This window comes from Caenorhabditis elegans, chromosome V, assembly GCF_000002985.6.
Source record: "Caenorhabditis elegans chromosome V".
Taxonomy (NCBI): Eukaryota; Metazoa; Nematoda; class Chromadorea; order Rhabditida; family Rhabditidae; genus Caenorhabditis; species Caenorhabditis elegans.
The window spans coordinates 11,087,877-11,107,483 of record NC_003283.11 but is presented as its reverse complement, the minus strand read 5'-3'; the positions used below and the strand labels follow the sequence as shown (position 1 = coordinate 11,107,483).

Sequence of the window (19,607 nt, the reverse complement as noted above, 5' to 3'; positions counted from 1 at the left end):
CTGTTCCCTCACTGGGTCTCCCCACGATCTCCGGCATATTGATTCATGCTCTTCCCAAATTTCACAAATTCGCTATATATTTTTCTGAAAATTTATGAGGCTGAATTATATAAAAGTGCGTACAAGAATAGGTAAGATGTTCTATTGATTCCAGCAATAAGTTTTATCATAATGAACAATATGACCATGAAACTAGTGAACAAAATTTTAAGAAATTGTTGGAAGAAAATTTCGATTAATGCCGTTCCCATTGTTATTGTTATTCCCATGATTTCCTCCTTGCAAACTGAAATTTTTTGAAACCAAATTGTTCGAATTTCCATTCAGAAGTGGTAGGTAGTTGGGGCTCTATAATAAATTTCATATTTTAAAGAACTAATGTGAAATAACTAACTCTTTTTGAAGTGAGCCCAGTTGGTGTACTCTCATCCTGTCGTATCCGTAATATCCAATTCGAAAAGATTCCATGCAGCATAAGCTCACTACATGAGAAGCGTCGATCTGGAGACATTTCGAAGCACTTCTGAAATCAGTTTTGTGTATTGTGCTTGAAAATCCTGTTACCTGTAGAAAATCGAGCTGTGCACTGCTCGCATTTGGGAGCTTAGAGGGTAGAGGTTCAAGATGCTCCGGTTCAGGAATTGAAAGTCCAAAGAAAAATTGATTTGTGCGGAAAATTGAAATATGACGAGGTAAAAATTCCCCTGTAAATGAAACAATTTTTCTTGAAATGATTTAAAAGATTTAAGTTACCTAAAGTTTTTCGAATATGATATAACTGATCGATATCACTTCTTCCCGGCCATAGAGCTTCGCCAGTCAACAGCTCCGCATATACACATCCTACAGCCCAAATGTCTACAGGTGGCCCATATTGAACATCACCGACCAGAAGTTCTGGACTACGGTACCAACGAGTTGCCACATAGTCAGTATACATTTCCGTCGTGTCTTAAATAATATTCCTAATTTCAATTTGACTGGTATGAACTAGTATGAAGAAATGCTAGAAGGCACATGGTTCACAACACTATTGAACTAAACTAACAAGTTAAATATTTAATTAAACTCACTTATTATTCGAGCAAATCCGAAATCTCCAAGTTTCACTTGATCATTCCGTGTCAAGAAAATGTTTTCCGGTTTCACATCTCGATGAATACATTTGTGACTGTGACAGAATTTAAGAGCTTCTAGCAATTGATAAATTATTTTCTTTATGAGTTCATCGTTAACTCTAAAAAATAAATGTTTCCGAAAATCTTAAAACTCCACCAACCCATGCGGATTCTTCTCCAACTCGTGAAGTACAGTTCGATCACAAAGTTCAAAGACGAGATGAAGTTTCCGGTTCCGTTTGAACACTTCAATCAATCCAACCAAATTTTGATGTTTCAGTTGCTGTAAAGATACGGATTTATGAAAGTATGTACTCTGATGTTGAATTAAACTACGAAAAGGAAAATGAGCGCAGGTGATATGTCATTTGATACAGGACAACAGTATTATCCTTTGAGAATGTTTTTTACTCGGTATAGTTCAAAATACTGGAGTATCACAAACAGAAGAAAAATCGAGAAAGAATGTAAAATTCATGATTCCATTTTTCAATTCTTGTATCCAATTCTTGTTGTTCAATTCTCACAATTATTTCTTTCAAAAATGAAAATTTTGGACCAATCAGCACTTTTCTCCACCAAATTCTTAACCAATTAACAAGAGTTGTTATCACTAGAGTTATTGGTTAAGAAACGACCTGAGAATAATTCTGATTTGTCCACGTTGTCCAAAAATATTATTTCAAGAAAGAAAAATACCTTCAGCATTCTGATTTCCCGTAGCGCAATTTTCTTAATATGCGGATCATCTTCAGTTTCCACAAACTTTTTGATTGCCACAATTTGTCCAGTATCCCTATTTTTACATTTATATACAACTCCATATGAACCTTCACCCAGTTTTGACAGTCTATCGTATTTATCCATTGCTTCGCAACGACGTTTTGAAGAGCTGAAAGTTTTCGTTTTAAAGATTTGTAACAAACATAGTATCTGATAATTATAGAAAAATGAACAAAACTCGAGCTTCTTTCTCAAGAGAATCAAAGACCAAATGTGTATATTTCTGATGAATAATGTGTTTTCTTAGAAATTTGAAATGCAAAGTGGCGGTTTGAGCTAGGTCCTGTCTAATATAGTTTTCCTATCAAATCAAAATATTTAATAAAAAACGGGAAATCAATTTATGAATAGCAATTAGATAACTGCTGTTTTGAATTTTTCTGATTTTTGGTTTTTACCTAGTCTTACCGTATTTCCTCTATTAGTAAGGCATGCAAAACTAATTTTCGGACACCTAATTTGATGCAATACTAATAGAGGGTGCAAAACTAAAACAAAACAACAACAAATTTACCAAAAATTTGTTGTAACAAAATTTCGTATAGTTTAGAATAAAAGCATACATATTACTACGTTTGTTGGAAAAGTAAGATAAGAGACGTGAGAGATTTCAGAGATTTGTTGTCGAGCATACATTGCCATGGGAACAAGGCGTATGCACAGAAACAAGGGAGTGAGGGAGAACAAGCGAAAACGAATATTTGAATGTAATTTTTCTTGACTCGATTTGGTTTGACATTTCATGAGAGTTTCTCGCAATGCCAATGAAAAAATTTCAATGGAGTCTAAGAAGACTTGCCTGTGTGGGGTTTTATCTTAAGTTTTCAATTTTTTAAAAGATAAATAAGTTTAAAACTTAAAGTTAAATTTTAAAATTTAAAATTTCTACGTGCTCAGTCTACACAAAATGGATATATTTCTAATATTTGGGAAACACCATGCCACAACGCAAACAGTAATAAAATGCAAAGTGGCGGTTTGAGATAGGTTCTGTCTGTAATGATATAGCTTTCCTATTGAAAAAACATATTAAGTAACTAACGGTAACTTTCAATACTACTCAATTGTTTAATATAACTCTTGATCTAGGTAATTTATTTGTTGTCAAAAATAATAAAGTGCTTGATCAAGAGTCAATAAAACTTTTTTTACCGCTGAATATTCAATTTGCGTTTCCAAAAAATATCAAATTCAACAGCTGGCAACACATTACTTACATGATGACCGGTAATTAGAGAGTCCAAATCAAATCTAACAACTGTGTTCATAAACGAAAAAAAAAATTGATAAACTAATAGAAAGTTGATTTTTATTCAAATGAACTTTTAACTTACTTAATTGACTTACTTACTAATTTAATTTAAATTAGAAATTTCTTATTACAACCGGGATCAAAAGAATATTCCGTGTTTTCATGTATGTATACATATATTACACAGATGCACATGAAACACATGCTTTTCCAGCAAGTATTTCATCACATCTCTCATCGTATACTTTCGGTATGAGGTTTTCATTATAAGAGAAAAAAGTGAATTCAATATCTTATTGGCGCGGAGAAACTTAATCCCAACGGGAGCAACACCAAGAAGAGTTCCTGTCTGTAAGAGTTAGTTCAAAACAATTGAGGGAAGGCACGGTGTGGATTTTTTAACAAAACTTTAAAAAAACATGTTCTAAAAAATAATTCAATTTCAATCACAGCTTGAAACGTGGCATTTTTTGAATTTTTGATTGATTGATGATGATTGAAATTGAATTATTTTTTGGAACATGTTTTTTTGAAGTCTTGTTAAAAAATCCACACCGTGGAAAGATGAGCTCTTGAATATTTTAATAAAGATAACAATTACGGTTAATAATAATTTTTGAATCTTGAATGCAAACTGGCCAATAGTCAAAAATATATCAAGGTATTATTTTGATCAGCGTCCTCTTTGTGTGGTAGAAAGTTTAGGTATATGTTTTTCAAAAATTCACTATTGTTAGTAAGTGTGTCATGTTTAAGATGTTTGTAGCAGCTTTCATTCTTACATCAGATATCTTTTCCAAAAACCCTTTTCTATTAACCAACATAAAACAAGAATTTGATGTTATCAAATCGGTTTTTAAAAATATGTTTTTTATTGACAATTATTAACCTGTTTATCCTTCAAAGTTAGCCTTTAAACTTTTTCCACTTTTCTTGCAAATATTCTATTTACATGCCAATTTAGTCTGCTCACACATACATAAAAGAGCATACAAAAATAGAGGGCCCAAGTACTTAGAACCTCCATGGAAACTGGCACAAAGAGTGACACGAGCAGAAATTTCTTTCGCAATGATCTTTTTTCCAGGAAATGTCGAGTTTCAAAAAGAGAGGTCCCGGATTTTGAAAAGAAGTATTGTGAAGCAATATTGAGAAAATATATAGGTTTACCTATATAAATTTACAACGGTATTCGCAAAATAGAAACAAAAAAAAACAACATACTTTCTCAACGAGCAAAACAAATTGTTTTCCATCACTGTCAACGCTTCAATCTCTGCGAACACCATGTCGTCACTGAAAAATTATTAAAAAACTTAAAGAGTATATAAAAATTAATAAAAATGTGGCAATCTATCCCATGCTCACATTTCCCATGCACACATTTCCCATGCTGACACTTTCTCCCGTGCATACAAAATTCCCATGCTTACGCCCAGTAGTTCGAGTACTCCCATGCCTACAATTAATTTTTCTCCTTTTTTTTCCGTTCCCATGCTGACATTCCCATACATACATTTTCTCCCGTGCATACAAAATATTCTGATGCTTACATCCAGTAGTCGAAGTACTCCTATGCATACACCTCATTTTTCCCTTTTTTTTCGTTCCCATGCCGACATTCCCATACATACATTTGTTCCCATACTTACAAAAATGTATTCCCATGCCGACATGGAACAGTTTTGTGCTCCAGAAGAGCACAAAGTCAATTTTTTTGCTCATTTTCATTGTATTAGGCTTACTTGACAGCTTTCAGTTACAACTGATCGCTTTTTTTTTCAAAATGCATTAGTTCTCGATTATGAACAAGGAATCGAAGAAAAATGGGGATGACTGCCTATAGAGTAAAATTTTTTTTTTGCTCAAATTTTTTTTTCTCTATTTTGTAGGATATAATTAATTCGGTGAATTCCACAACTTCAAATGTTCATATTGCTGTTTCCGTGCAGTTATGAGTTTCGCAGTGTCTTAGGAACATTCCATTTTTTGCTGCATTTTGTAGGAATTCGGAGCTATCTCATAATTTCTACAAATTCGAAAATCCATTTCGCATTATTTCATGTAACTTGAACCTTTTGCTTCAAAAATAGCACAGAACGAATGTTGATTCTGTTTCTTTCATTAAAAAATGTGCTACTGTGCATTTTTTCCCACTTCTACGACTTTAAAGGCGCGCGAATTTTCGCGCAATAATCTCGCCACGCGCATCCCATTGATTTGTTGAGCGCTGGCGAGACCAATGACGGGACCATTTTGTATAAATGCGCGCGCCTTTAAAGTCGTAGAAGTGGGAAAAAATGCACAGTAGCACATTTTTTAATGAAAGAAACAGAATCAACATTCGTTCTGTGCTATTTTTGAAGCAAAAGGTTCAAGTTACATGAAATAATGCGAAATGGATTTTCTAATTTGTAGAAATTATAAGATAGCTCCGAATTCCTACAAAATGCAACAAAAAATGGAATGTTCCTAACTAGGGAATGACCAGAATAAGTGGAGCGATATTCAAAAAAAAAAAATTGTATCGGAAAGCTGACATTCTCTACTAAAAGAATATGCCTGAAATTTTTGCCCATTCGGGCTGGAAACTTTTCAGAAATTTTTATTTTTTCGAAAATTGCCACTTTTTTCTCCACCAAACCCATAAGAAAATTTGATCCAAAAATTTTTTTTGAAATTTTTTCAAAAATGTATGAAATAATGTAGAGTGTCACAAATAACTTATTTTTCATTGTTTTCAATGACCGAATCAGTTATTCTGATACCGTATCAAGACGTTTTACCAAATCGATATTGGAAAAACACCTTGTCTTTGAGACTCCATATCTCTGCAGGAAAAAATCGCACTAAAAAGTGATCAACTAGAAACTTGTTAAACATAATGTGATCTGAAACTTTTCAGTAAAACACTTTCTTTTAAAAAATTTGGTTGCCGAGTTGGGACCAATTGATTTGAGCTTCATTATTTTTGAATATTCTAAATAGTTAAAGGTCTATATCTTGGCAACCAAATTTTTTACAAGAAAGTGTTCAACTGAAAAGTTTCAGATCACATTGTGCTTAACAAGTTTTCAGTTGATCACTTTTTAGTGCGATTTTTTCCTGCAGAGATATGGAGTCTCAAAAACAAGGTGTTTTTCCAATATCGATTTGGTAAAACGTCTTGATACGGCATCAGAATCAGAATGGGCAAAAATTTCAGTCATATTCTTATAGTAGAGAATGTCAGCTTTCCGATACAATATTTTTTTTTTGAATATCGCTCCACTTATTCTGGTCATTCCCTAGTAAGACACTGCGAAACTCATAACTGCACGGAAACAGCAATATGAACATTTGAAGTTGTGGAATTCACCGAATTAATTATATCCTACAAAATAGAGAGAAAAAAATTTTTCAAAATAAAAATTTTTTTTGAGCAAAAAAAAAATTTACTCTATAGGCAGTCATCCTCATTTTTCTTCGATTCCTTGTTCATAATCGAGAACTAATGCATTTTGAAAAAAAAAACGATCAGTTGTAACTGAAAGCTGTCAAGTAAGCCTAATACAATGAAAATGAGCAAAAAAATTGACTTTGTGCTCTTCTGGAGCACAAAACTGTTCCATGTCGGCATGGGAATACATTTTTGTAAGTATGGGAACAAATGTATGTATGGGAATGTCGGCATGGGAACGAAAAAAAAAGGGAAAAATGAGGTGTATGCATAGGAGTACTTCGACTACTGGATGTAAGCATGGGAATTTTGTATGCACCGGAAAAAATGTATGTACGAGAATGTCAGCATGGGAACGGAAAAAAGGGAAAAAATGAGTTGTAGGCATAGGAGTACTCGAACTACTGGGCGTAAGCATGGGAATATTTTGTATGCACGGGAGAAAATGTCAGCATGGGAAATGTGTGCATGGGAAATGTGAGCATGGGATAGATTGCCATACGTGCCATAATCGTTATTTCTTTAAAAAAAAGGAATACTAGCTTTCTAGATTTTAAATAATTCATCCACACGACAAGAAGCTTATGCTACTAGAGAAAATGTAGATGGATAGTCGTAATGAGGAAATTTCAATTTAGATGAGAGAAAATATATTTGAAGAAATTGGATCTGGGCAAGAAGTAGAAGTAGGACTCTCTGATTAATATTCGTACTCTCAAAAGGATGTCAGAACGTATCTCATCGTTTCCCAAATTTAATATTATATTTTAGGTAGTTTTGGTTAGTACTTGTCATATGACTAAAGTTCATATACGATTTTCCATCTGCAAAATCAAATGATTCTCAACAGAAAAGTACACAATCCAAACAATAATCATGCTTAGTTTTTTTTTGGTTTACGTTATAGATGTTAGGATCTTTGAAAAAATACCATTTTTAAGAGTAGTAACTTTAGTAAGTCAACTTGAAAAGTGGAAAAATCATTCAAAATTTGTTTATCAGAAATTGAAGAATTGTTTTAAAATCTTTATCAAAGTTTGTCAGTTTAGATAAAAATTTTCTGGAAGTTGTAAGGGAGAAAGTTGGCTAAAAATTGCGACTGTCAAAGTTAACGCGTCAAAATCATGACAGTTTTCAAAAACTTTCCAACTGATCACTTTAAGCATTTCAATGAAGTTACCCAATTTAACCAGAAAATTGTTTGAGGAATTATAAAATAGTGAAATATCTGGGTGAATGTTGCAGTCAAAACTGGAAAATTTCTATCTTCAATCGGATTAAGCACGAGATATTGGCTCTTTTCAAATATAAATCGTTGCTCTAACAACAATACAGCCCAGATTGTATGGGGATTTGTGAGAAATGGGTGACAGCCAAGCAAAAACGCACGTACCTTTTCGTTTTTTCGAGGCGAGGTGCGCTCAATTTCTTCCTGTTCAACGAATTTAACGGTGATTTTGAAGGGTCCCTGGAGATGTCAGACGAGGTGAGCAACAGAGAGTTCTCTTTCGAAGAGCACAACGTATCGGAAGTTTCAATTCGGAGCAACTCGAGTTTTGAGAGTGGCTCATTGACTCGAATATCCTTAAAAAAATTACATTTGAAGGATTGATTAAACCTAAAACATTCAAATTTTTTCTGAACTCTTTTAAACTTTTTATTGTATGCCTTTATAGTCTCCAAAAAATGTGAAAAAAATCTACAAAGGAGTGACTATTTTGAAAAAAAAAACGATTGAGCTATTTCAACTGAAAAAATGAAAATGCTAATCATGATCAATTCTATACAAATCCAATCCCAACTCACCTTGCTTTTTTTCTCCGTATTTGTCTCCAGTTTGACTGCAGTCAGAAATGAAAGTGCTGTGCGGGAGGACCCCTTTGCTCGTTTAGTCGCTTCTTCCGGCGTCATGGTTTCCAAACGCCACTTTTGGAACATTGACTATTTACGAGACGATGGTTGAGCAAAAGAGCTCAGAAGACGGATGAATGCTATGAAATTCTGAATGATGTTATGAAAAGTGTAGAAGAGGTCAGAAAGAAAAAAAAAGATAACAAGAGTAGGATATCATCAATCAAAAAGTTCAAAAAAAAGCTGTTAACTGTACTATTTACTTATTTGGAAATATTTCATAGTAACTTGAATTTAAAATTACATGAATTTTCGAATAATAAATCGGAGTCTTTTCCACTGAAAACACAAAAAATCAGAAAGCAAAATGTAGACCTTCTGTCTATTTCATATCTGCCTACGTGCCTACCTACTGCCTATTCCGACGTTTAATAAATACACGCTGCAGATTATAACATATTTGTCTTCTAATTTCCATCAATTTAGAGTTGGAAGTTGGAGTAGCGCCAGTAGAGTTTTTGCTCAATACATTTATAACAAAATAAACACATTTTCACATGGAACTTCCAAAATTAAACTTTCTAATTGGTGTTTTCAAAAATTCATAATGCTTTAAAGTTGATATCCATAATGGCAGTCAAAAGTATGTGCGGCAACATTAAGGAAGCTTCTAGACATAAATTAGTACTTAACAAGAAGACATTAAATTGAAAAACTTCCCAAGAAACGCTCAAATATCCGGCTTAATCTGAAATCGGAAGTTGTTGGAGCCCATATGTAAGTAGAAAACAGCAAAAAAGAAAAAATCTGAAAGCATAACAATTTTTAAGACGTGACCTGTTTTCGACCCATCCACCTGGAATCTAAAAGAAAAAAGAAAAAGGAAACGAATGACGGCAGAAGAATAACGGGTCCCTCTTCACTATTCAAAAAGACAAGATCCTGCCTGGCACGCGGGGGACCCAAATTATCTCTTTTTGCTCTTTTCTTTTTTATTCACATATTCCTTCAATACTTTCGTCATCTTCTGACCTCTATAAACTGTAAAATATTGATTGAATACAAATAAATATTTATTTTAAATATTTAACATCAACATTTATATCTATTTACAATTGAAATCAAAGAATTGAGAGAACAAATTAAAAAAACACGTAATAGCATAAGCAGATAGAAAGAGATCGCGTGGTCAATTTTTTTGAAAATCGAATCGATAATGGAAAATGAGGAGATACTGAATATTTGAACATAGTACAAGATCATAAAGTCACTGGATGAAAAGCATGAAATAACTACAACAAAATTTATGGAATTTTCAGACAATACTACAATAATAGTTGTTTTAAGTTAGATTGCTGGTAGATAATTTAAGGGTACTCTGATATCATCACAGGTTGGGATTTTTTACCTTGGTGAAAATTAGATTGTTATTTGAAATTTTCTCATTTCTTCAATAGCTTCACTGGCATTTCCTGTAAACTGAGCGGCAACAGTTTTTCGCCAATCAAGTCGATCAGACGCTATTGCACGAAGCTTCGGAATCCACCTAAGCTGTGGATATGGTTTAAAAACTTCATCGGCCTGAAAATTAGTAAGTTAGAAGAGTCTGTTTTTATTACAAGACATTTTCAAGGTTGATGTATAGAATTATATATTTTTAAAACTAGAAAGCTTGACGGGATCGCAGGTTTTCCATTTGTAAGCGACTTATTGCTGACTTTTGCCAGTGCTACCATTACATTTGTAAATAAGAAATTCATAAGCTTAATAGATTTAAATTTCACAAATATCACATATATACTTTTTTTCCTTTTTAATGTGAATTTTACTTTGTTGTGACTCACTTTCAAAACTTCCTCTTCGTAATTTATTTTTCGATACAACAATTGTTGAAGCGCAAATAATGATTTGCGGTCTTTGTCAACACTGAAATTCGTTGAATATTGATTTTTGTAAAATTTTTTACCACTCAAAACTTACAATTCTTTCAAATAAACTTTATCTTCGTATAATAAATCTAATATGAAATTATTTTTCGACAACTTTTTAGAGCATAACTGAGCACGAACCATGACGTTTTCTCGTGCTCCGTTCTTAATTACTTGTCTCCATGCTCTGTAATAAATATATTAGTAGTTCAGTAATTGTTCAATTCTAGCACGTTATACCTATCACTATTTTCTCGTATATTTGTTGTACATAATCCTGTGAAAATGTTATCATGTTCCATCATATAGTGCTCAATCATCCATTTTTTGTATAAAAAGTCAAAATCTTCTTGTGTTCCATCGTTTATCGCAGCAGAATATACATGTGGCCGGAGGTAATATGGGATTCTGAATTTTCAATAACTTTTTGGAAAATGCTATTACTATAAAACGAACTTATTGCATTCCATTCCACTCAGCAATTGATTTTCTCCCGAGCAGTTTACACGAAGTTCAGCAAATCGTTGTTTCGCCATACGAACACATGGTTCGTATTCAATTCCACATGCACGAAAAACTACAATTTGACGAGTATGGCTGTAAAAAATAAAATGAACAAATAATTAAAGATAACAATTCTTACAATAAGTCCGTATTGTGATCAAAGCTCACATCAAGACCCTCTGCATTGAATTTATCAAACGGGATTCCGACTACAAGTTCGAGATACTTCTTCAAAAATATACAAATTATTAAAATCAATAAAAATAAATCTTGTTACTTTATAGATTGACCATCCTTCGTGTATATACATCCTGGGAAGAAAAAAGTCGAGATATGCACTGAACGTCTGGAATGGGCGGTACGCGATCTGAAAGATCAACTTGTTATTCTGATATCACTGACATCTTTGACCAAATTCTCATCGCCACTGTGCTTTGGTTTTTTACTAGAAGATGATATAAAGGAATCAAAAAAGTGTCAGATGGTCTTCTTCTTCTTCTTCATTTTTCATCTTTTTAACGTCTAGGTGTATCGTATTTGTTTTCCTTTCAAACTTTTTTCATTCAAAAAGGTGTGGCTATTTACCTACATTTCGTACTTAAATACGTTTTGATCTAAAGAGTTTAAACTTTCAGCTTAAAAATGCCAATTTATTTCATTTGTTTTCTAATACTTCTGGTGGTTCAAGGATCACATGCGAATTCTGTTCTTAGTCGGTATTTTAATGAAGAAGATGGCGTACCACTCGCAAGACATCCTTTAGAAGATGCAAGAGTTTCCGATGCGGACGTCGGAATGAAATCGGTAAGATTTCAAGTGTTACTAGTATTTTGAATCTAATGCTGTTTAGGATCTATTCATCGGAACATTCGGTGGACGCCCAATTGTAACAAGACAAGAAAATACTTTCATCGATCAGGATGGGTAAGTCAGGGTTGAAGCTTCGGAATTTAATTTTTTTTTAATTTTCAGAGTTCCTGTTCCGATGCTGCCTTATCAAAAAACATATCGCAACTCTGATCATCTGTCAGCACGCAGCAAATTTATGGATAGATCACGAGGCTTTCTTACTCCTGTCTAGATGTTTTAATGATCTTAAACAATAACAAATGATCTCTTAATCAAATATTATTTTTTGAACGAATAAACGAATAAGGGCGGTTAACTTATCAAATTGTAACTCTAACAACCAGGTTTTTCTAAAGATTGCTGAGCTGATTATTGATTAAAATCTAACCTCTCTTGACATGTACATTGTCAAATTGAATGGGACTTTATAAGTGAGTTGACCATTCTCTGCCATTGCCAAAGTGTCATCAATAAGTCTGCTTCTTGAATTTGTTGGAATCATAGTAAAATCATCCATGAGTGCCATTGTTATATCCGAATACATCTCCATATCATATCTCAATCGCATATAAGTCAGCTGATGTGGATCAACAACTAGCAATCCACCCATATCAAAAACTTTTGGCTGCGTATCAGTCAGCCAGAACACTTTATGTTTTCCTGACACTGGATCATCGTAAAATATTGGAATTTTCCACACTTGCTTTTCCGGTTCATCACGAGGCACGTGCTGAAGTTTTAGATAGAGTTTGATGGTATCTATGCCAGTTACTAACCTCGTATTTTTCCTGTCTCAGTGTAACAAGACTTCCTTCTTTTCGATTCACGTGAATCACTGGAAAGTGTGCCTGACGAATCCACGTGTCCATCACATCAGAGAGTGAGAAATTCTGCCCTCTTAGATGACCACCTGCCGATGAATCGTGAACGCTGAAACCAATCATCAGATTATATTTGACAGTTTTACACTAAATCTGCCATACGAAAATAACCTTTATGAAAAGAAAAAAACGAAAACTTACTAAACAAGAACATTGAATAAATCCTCGTGATCTGCATTTTTATACAAAAAAGTGTTCAAGAATCTCTTGAGTCCTTGCCGAAAGATGTCTTCCTCCACAAGACGTTCAATCATTCTGATTATGATCGCTGATTTTTTGTAAATGATCGCCTTTCCTTGTATTTCCATATAACTGTCAAAATTTGAATTTTTCTTTCCACTGACAGGCGATATTGAATCTATTTGATCTGCACGAAGAGCAACACACTGTGACTCGGCTGAACTGTCTTCCTAAAAAATTTGGAAAGTGAGGAAATAAGCATGTACTTTATGAATTAGAAAAAAGAACAGCCAAGCTCTTTTTTCCAAAGTTTGATCATGGTCATCTTGCGGCAGTATTTTAAGGGGCAAAGAGGGAGAATGGTGTTTGAAAAAGTTAGATATTAATTAGAATTACATTGAGCGTTTTTAGGCTAAATCTTTTTCCAGATATTAAACTTACATATCTCCAGGTGGTATTTTCTAAAAAATCGACAGCTCTGACACTGATAAGTGTAGCAAAACCTTCATTGAGCCATAAATCATTCCACCACTTCATTGTTACCAAATTCCCAAACCATTGATGAGCCAGTTCATGAGCAACGATTTCTTGCACATCATGTTTTTGAGAAATTGCAAATCTCCCTTCTGTGTAGAGCCCATTGGTTTGTCTAATTGTAATCAAGCCTAAATACGTATTATGGGTGATAATAACTGATTATGCGTAGGCTTACCCCAGTTTTCCATTGCTGTGACACTCAAAGCCGGTACAATTACGACATCTGAAAGAAAAAGTGAAAATTATGAGGCAAAAAAGGGAAAACGGGTTCAAAGAAGGTCACACCGTGTCCGTTCATATTATTGAGATTAGATAACTTTTGGGTATAAACAAAAGGAAAAACCAATTTGCTGGATTTGGCGAGATTTACTATCCCTTTGGATGTTTAGATGGATGCAGAAAAAACATATATATCTCTGTGTAATGTCTTTACTTCAATACCATCTTAAATTCTCTTCATCTTTCATCCCTTGTCAACATCTCTCTTCATCTCCATCTCATTCTCCGTCTTGCATAAAAAAGATGAGGCGGAACGATAATATCACATCCGCACAGTGTTTCCTTCGCCGCCATCTCGTCATACCCACATTCACAAATGGCATGGTGAAAATGCTTTTCATATCACCATGTTTCATATTCTTATTATTTTTTCTTTTTACCCTAGGAGCCGCTAATCCGTCAGCCAATGTGACACTCTTAACACTCGCAGATCTATGGGAAACTCGAGAACTACCTCGAACTCATCTATTTCCTACGAAAACGTCAACGGTGTACCCGGAATTTGCGGCAATCCCGAGTAATCAAGGTGATGGTAGAATGCATTTGACACGATCGGCACTAGATAAAGCGATGGAAAATGTGGCAGAGATGAACGGCGTTCTCATTCATTCAATTTGTTCTTACAGGTGAGAACGTCTAGATTGAGTACAAACTAAGAAAACCCTGAGAATTTTTGTAAGTGTGAGATACGTTGACACCAATTGGATATCTTCCATGACATAGAAATCACCTGCAGTATCTTCTAATCATCTACAAGCCAAAACTAGGGTACTTGAAACTTTTTATTATCTTTTTGTTCACCAAACAACTTTGGAGACGCTAAAAATCTTGAAATTTTTTTTTCAGACATCTGAATGTGACATTTTATACACTTAACACTCAATTCGGAATCGGAAAAAGTGAGGTTCTAATAGACGCCAATATGACTGAAATGGAACGAAAAATGTCTGAAATGACAGATCGTAGAATCAAAGTTAATTTCATTTGCGTTGGAGCTAACAATGATACATACAGGTAACTGTTTCATAATTGTTCCCTTTCAAAATATCGTTTTTCGAATCAAAAATCGTTTTTTTCCTAAAAAGAGGTAAATATTATTTACTGACTGGTCAACTTTATATGTCAACTCAATTTATCGTCAATCCGAATCTACCTCATGATAGACGTACAAAGTCGACGACAACATACGTTTCAACTTTTTCTTCATCAATTTTCACGAAATTATTACAGCGCTGTGTGGCATCACTCTCCCGATTTCGTATGGCATTTTATTGTGGATTCCGGGCCGATTAGAGAGATTATTGAGAAAGATCGATTACAAATGACGCGCGGGTATTACGCGGATTGTTTTCAGGTGAGAATTTGAAAGATTAACGGAAAATTAAAAAAGAAAATTCAGACCTATCGAAATGATAACGTTAGTCGAGCAATAATCATTTGGAGAAAAGGGTTCGGCAAGAAATACCGTATTCAATACGGTACTCAAGTTCAGGAAATGCTCACAGATATGCAGAGAACAGATTTAGAGCCGGTGCAACTAGCCAGTCTTCCAAGGTGAGGTGAGCAAAGAATGAAGAGAGGGACGAAGAGAGACTGAAATTGATTACAGACTTGGACAAAGACGACCATTTCCTAGATGGATTCTATGGCATGGTGATGAGTTTACATGGGGGAATAGAACTATTCCAAGAGATTTGAGCAAAATGGATCACAACTGGGAAGCGTTGAACTCAGTTATTGAGCACAGAGTAAGTCTGCAATTTTAATTACTCTCTGAAAAGCGCATATGTTTAAGATGAGAAGTTACGACATTCCATCAATTTCAATACATATTCTACGAGATAATAAAATGGAATACTCTGCTTCATATGGGTTTGCTGATATTCTGCAGAACATTCCAGTCAAAACCACACATCGATATCGAATTGCTTCAGTGAGCAAACTGGTGACTGCCATGACAATCGGGGAGCTACTGGCCGATTATCGGCATATTGATCTTCTTACACCAGTATTTGGTCCAGCAGGAATACTTTCTGATGTCTGTTCTCCATGTCATCCATACCTACTTCATGTTAGAATTATTCATCTTTTGGAACATTCATCTGGAGCATGGCCTCATACGAGCAAGTTCGAGTTTGATCGATTGGAACAAAATCAGACGGAATTTCTGATGAGAGTTGTACAACACGAGTTCCCAATATTGTTCCCTGGTGGACGACATATGTATTCAAATATTGGCTACATTTTGTTAGGGAGAATCATAGAGAAAGTATCTGGAAGAAGTTATGAGGAATATGCAATGGAAAAAGTACTAAATCCAATTGGAGTTAATGCAACAATTGGAAAAGAAGGAAATTCACAGGAAGAGGTAGAAAAGATCTCTTTAAATAATTTTTATCAAATATTTTCAGGTAACATACTACTCCCATGATAATGCAAATGCATACACATCATGGAGCACTCGTCGATTAAATTCAGCTGCTGGATGGGCAATGACAGCGGAAGATGTGACGAAGGTATTTCATCATTTGGAACAATATAAACTACGTAGATTCCGATGGATAATAACTCCATCGGCGGTAAGATGGAATTACGGAAGAGGTGTTCAATTAGGAAATGATGGAAGTCTTTATCACATTGGTTCTCTGGCAGGCACTGAAGCCATTGGATATACGTGGCAGAATGTTCAAGTAGCGATTCTGACTAATATACGAGGAAAAGAACAAAATGAGCAAACGGGGTGGATGGAAAAATTATGTAGAAGTATTGCAGACGGACGGTTCACAAGATAACGAGTATATTTTTATTTTGAATTTTGTTTTTGTTAAACAACATTTGTGTACATAATAAAGTTGAAGTAGTAAAGTAAGAAGGTTACCTAGTTTTTCCAACGGGTACGGTATTCCAAAGTAGTCTTCGTAAAAATCCAGAACTGGACCAATAGATTTAGTAATCAGCTGAGCATCGACAAGTTTTGTAGGGTCACAGTATACACGGCTCTGTAAAGTTAATCAAATAATCAAAAAGTTATTCCAAAGAAGAGACTCACTCTCACTCCTCTTCCAGAAAAAGTTTCAAGATATGGGTAATCAGAAACCGAAAATGCAAAAAGGTATGTAGACATTGGTGGTGTTCTGTGGAATGTTGTAGTTGTCCATTCTCTGAAACATTAATGTTCCAATTGATACAATGTCAAGTTCTTCAAACCCATCAACTTTTGTACTATTTTCCATCATATTTGCAATTGATGTTGTTCCTGTTGGATGTATAATTACCGTATCGAATTGAGCTTTCATATCTGGCACATCTATACATGGGAATACTGTACGAGCTTCACTTATCTGGAGCTGAGTTGCCACAACGTACCTGCAATTATTTTTTTGTTGCATTTCTTTTCTTTCTCAGTGCATCTATTTTTGCAAACTTTGAGACATGCACCCTCTGAAGTTTCCATAAATTATTCCAGGTGTGAGTAGAGAAGGTGGAATGTTTTATGATAGGAGAGGATACATAACCGATTCATTGATCTCCTTCAATGCATCTAGTTTGTGTTCTGATGCTTTTCGCTATAAATTAGAACGTTCCACGGTAGTGATCGCGAGAAATTAAATGAATTTTTATATCAAAAAATATTCAAAAATGTTTTTTTTTAGAAATCTGGCCCTAAAAAATACGATAATCTTATTCAAACTTTAAAATTTTAAAACGGCGTAGCTTCAAAAGTGATTGTTGAAACTTTGGCAATATTGATTAGAGATTGTCTGTTACTGGATTCTGGACTTTTAAAATCTTGAGTTTATTTCTAGATATGAAATCACTTTTTATATCATCACTTTTCAAATATCTCATTCAACATTCACCTTGTTTCATTTTCAAACGTGTAAGGTGCAGCAAATAGTCCATATGCTAAATTAAGATTAATTGCACTTTTAAAAGCTACATCTAACGTATAATTCATTCCATGGATCATGTCTGTTTCGAGATTCAGATCTAGAATTTGAGAATACTGACGTCCAACCTGAAATAGAAAACACTACACGAAAAGTGGAATTTTGACTTACAAGTTTCACAGTTATATTTCTGTTCAATTCATCTCGTACCACACAATCTCCAATATGTTGCTTTGAATCCGAGTGGAGAAGGATCCGAGATCCACCACCTGAGGTAAAGTGAACTCGGACGTGTCCTTTAACAGAAAAGTTATCAGATCCAAAGCTGATTGTTCTGAATTTTGTTTCATTTTTGTAGAAAATGTAGTGTTGATGAACTTACGGTCGCCATGGTACAAATAATTTAAGTTCTACTTCGTACAGTAATGGGATATGAATTTGTGGGATTTGTAAACGGTGATTTGTATTATTGATGTGTACATAGAGTGGATCTTCTGTTGTTGTAATAAGTTCTGTTGAGTTGGTAAAAATCGGAAAATCTGTTGAAGATTTTTGGTATATTGTAGATATATCGGATGGCAAAATAGGTGACGATTGTGACGGTAATATTGAAGATGTCAATGGAACGATCATAAAAAAATATATAAGTGCAAAGCTCATCGAGACAGCGACAACTCCGATGGCTAGCGGTCGAGCCGAGCAGCAAGATTGCTGCCGTTGCTCAGAAGTCACCGTAGTCGCCACTGCCGTCGTCGACGTGGTCGACGCCGAAGCGGTCACCGCGTCCGAAAATGGACGCATGCGACCCGGCTCAGACGACGTCCCTTGACGGCATTCCTCCAGTGCAAACGGCGAAATCACAAATTCTGCAAAAAAAAAGTTAAAATACTAAAAAAATATATGTGTATAATCCGGTCGTGAGGGTGTGCAAACTCATTAGTTCTGTTGCATTTTTAATTATTCGCTTAATAATTTTATTGCAAAAGTGCAACGCAAGGAAGAAATGAGCAGTGATTAAGGAAAATGGGATAAAGAGTCAAGAATGGAGATAAGACTCCAATAGTTCACTATATAGAATATGTGATTAACATTTGAATATTATATCAATGAAAATGTTAGTCATATTATTTGCAGAATATGCTGATTTCTTTCATAGAAAAAATAAATCCAAGACATAAATATTGAACTTTGCAGAATAGATATCATTGGAATGTGGGTGTAAAGGATTAAATGAACAAGAATTTTAAAGGAATAAAGAACATAATTATTCATTCAAGATGTTTGGTTGAAAAAAATTAAATGGCAACCTTCACACTTCTGGTTAACTTTTAAAGCAACTCAAAAAGGAAAATGTTCTCGTCAAGAAGTTATCTCTAACTGTTTGTTCGTAGATTTTAATTTTTTCGCATCTAGAATTAGATATGTTGGACGGTACTGAAAAGCATGCGGAGTTCGAAAAGCAATGAGAAATTTCACATTCAAATTCAAAGAAAATGAATATAATTTACTGAAACATGTCTATCATTTGTCTTTCAACCACTTTTCCTGATTGCTCAAATAATTTAAAGACGGATTAAAAATTAAAATCAATATTCGCAAGAGTGTTAAAAATTTGGGAGATTGTGAATATGAGGACAATAAAAGTTTTGTAAGTCTTGGTGAGATAAAAAATTGGCCGAGATATGAGCAGCCAAAGTTGGCAATTGGGGTGGGGAGATAATAGAGAAAACATATGAAAGTGAATTTTACGAAACTTACCAAGCACTAAATTTATAATTTTAAGTTAAGCACAAAACGCTTACCATAAAGTAATGGGCACGCCGAGTCCGGCGTTGCCATAGTTTGTGATAAATAGTCAAAATATTTGGGAACGACATTTCTGATATCCAATGGTCGGCCGTCAAACTTTCGGCGCATTCAGTTGAATAGTAACACAAAACAAAATATGGATAGGTTGAATGGATCAATATTGATATGAGGAGGGAGTGCGTGAAACGTGCGTGTGTCTCTTTTTATTATCAATAAATTTGTTTCGACAATGCCCGTTGACACGATGGAGAAAAAACGAGAGGGCTAACTTTAAGGAGATGGGCGGAGCCAATGAATGATCTGTTGA

General features: G+C 34.5%; 4 protein-coding genes and 3 non-coding genes across 11 annotated transcripts; 4 read left to right on the top strand and 3 right to left on the bottom strand.

Moving 5' to 3' along the window:
- Window positions 1–140: 140 nt before the first annotated feature.
- cdkl-1 lies at window positions 141–8,585 on the bottom strand (the record flags this gene model as incomplete). Of its 3 annotated transcripts, NM_001269360.4 has the most annotated exons (10): window positions 145–348; window positions 395–523; window positions 565–704; window positions 754–951; window positions 1,074–1,237; window positions 1,280–1,401; window positions 1,818–2,010; window positions 4,378–4,449; window positions 7,986–8,176; window positions 8,399–8,585. In NM_001269360.4, 10 exons carry the CDS (start codon window positions 8,501–8,503, stop codon window positions 208–210), a joined length of 1,455 nt encoding a protein of 484 aa, NP_001256289.1. The 3 variants fall into 3 exon arrangements, with proteins under 3 accessions (NP_001256291.1, NP_001256289.1, NP_001256290.1); NM_001269361.3 differs by lacking the exons at window positions 7,986–8,176; window positions 8,399–8,585 and having other exon boundaries at window positions 208–348; window positions 4,378–4,442; NM_001269362.2 differs by lacking the exons at window positions 4,378–4,449; window positions 7,986–8,176; window positions 8,399–8,585 and having other exon boundaries at window positions 141–348; window positions 1,818–1,985.
- Window positions 8,411–8,556, top strand: Y42A5A.9. Its single transcript, NR_069429.1, has one exon. It is a non-coding gene; the product is annotated as an Unclassified non-coding RNA Y42A5A.9 (non-coding RNA).
- A 913-nt stretch (window positions 8,586–9,498) lies between the features above and the next one.
- Window positions 9,499–19,536, bottom strand: Y42A5A.1 (Aminopeptidase). The gene is made up of 19 exons (NM_073419.6): window positions 19,294–19,536; window positions 17,874–18,357; window positions 17,663–17,825; window positions 17,462–17,619; window positions 16,809–16,967; window positions 16,651–16,762; window positions 16,480–16,600; window positions 13,498–13,545; window positions 13,227–13,450; window positions 12,747–13,015; window positions 12,501–12,654; window positions 12,113–12,454; window positions 11,153–11,242; window positions 11,015–11,103; window positions 10,828–10,968; window positions 10,612–10,779; window positions 10,424–10,558; window positions 10,288–10,369; window positions 9,499–10,024 (listed from the first exon to the last, which is right to left on the bottom strand). The coding sequence occupies exons 1-19, from the start codon at window positions 19,328–19,330 to the stop codon at window positions 9,863–9,865; spliced, it is 3,138 nt and encodes a 1,045-aa protein (NP_505820.1). The 5' UTR covers window positions 19,331–19,536; the 3' UTR covers window positions 9,499–9,862.
- Y42A5A.3 (FMRF-Like Peptide) lies at window positions 11,511–12,038 on the top strand. Its single transcript, NM_001383399.1, has 3 exons — window positions 11,511–11,679; window positions 11,726–11,799; window positions 11,848–12,038. The coding sequence occupies exons 1-3, from the start codon at window positions 11,518–11,520 to the stop codon at window positions 11,954–11,956; spliced, it is 345 nt and encodes a 114-aa protein (NP_001369811.1). The 5' UTR covers window positions 11,511–11,517; the 3' UTR covers window positions 11,957–12,038.
- On the bottom strand, window positions 13,759–13,906 carry Y42A5A.12. The gene has a single exon (NR_069428.1). It is a non-coding gene; the product is annotated as an Unclassified non-coding RNA Y42A5A.12 (non-coding RNA).
- Window positions 13,865–16,468, top strand: lact-8 (Beta-lactamase-related domain-containing protein; the record flags this gene model as incomplete). Of its 3 annotated transcripts, none has more annotated exons than NM_001269357.4 (7): window positions 13,865–14,227; window positions 14,448–14,615; window positions 14,832–14,955; window positions 15,001–15,155; window positions 15,211–15,349; window positions 15,397–15,969; window positions 16,013–16,468. In NM_001269357.4, the coding sequence occupies 7 exons, from the start codon at window positions 13,923–13,925 to the stop codon at window positions 16,391–16,393; spliced, it is 1,845 nt and encodes a 614-aa protein (NP_001256286.1). The 3 variants fall into 3 exon arrangements, with proteins under 3 accessions (NP_001256286.1, NP_001256287.1, NP_001256288.1); NM_001269358.3 differs by having other exon boundaries at window positions 14,139–14,227; window positions 16,013–16,393; NM_001269359.3 differs by lacking the exons at window positions 13,865–14,227; window positions 14,448–14,615 and having other exon boundaries at window positions 14,923–14,955; window positions 16,013–16,393.
- On the top strand, window positions 18,222–18,368 carry Y42A5A.8. The gene has a single exon (NR_069427.1). It is a non-coding gene; the product is annotated as an Unclassified non-coding RNA Y42A5A.8 (non-coding RNA).
- Window positions 19,537–19,607: the final 71 nt, after the last annotated feature.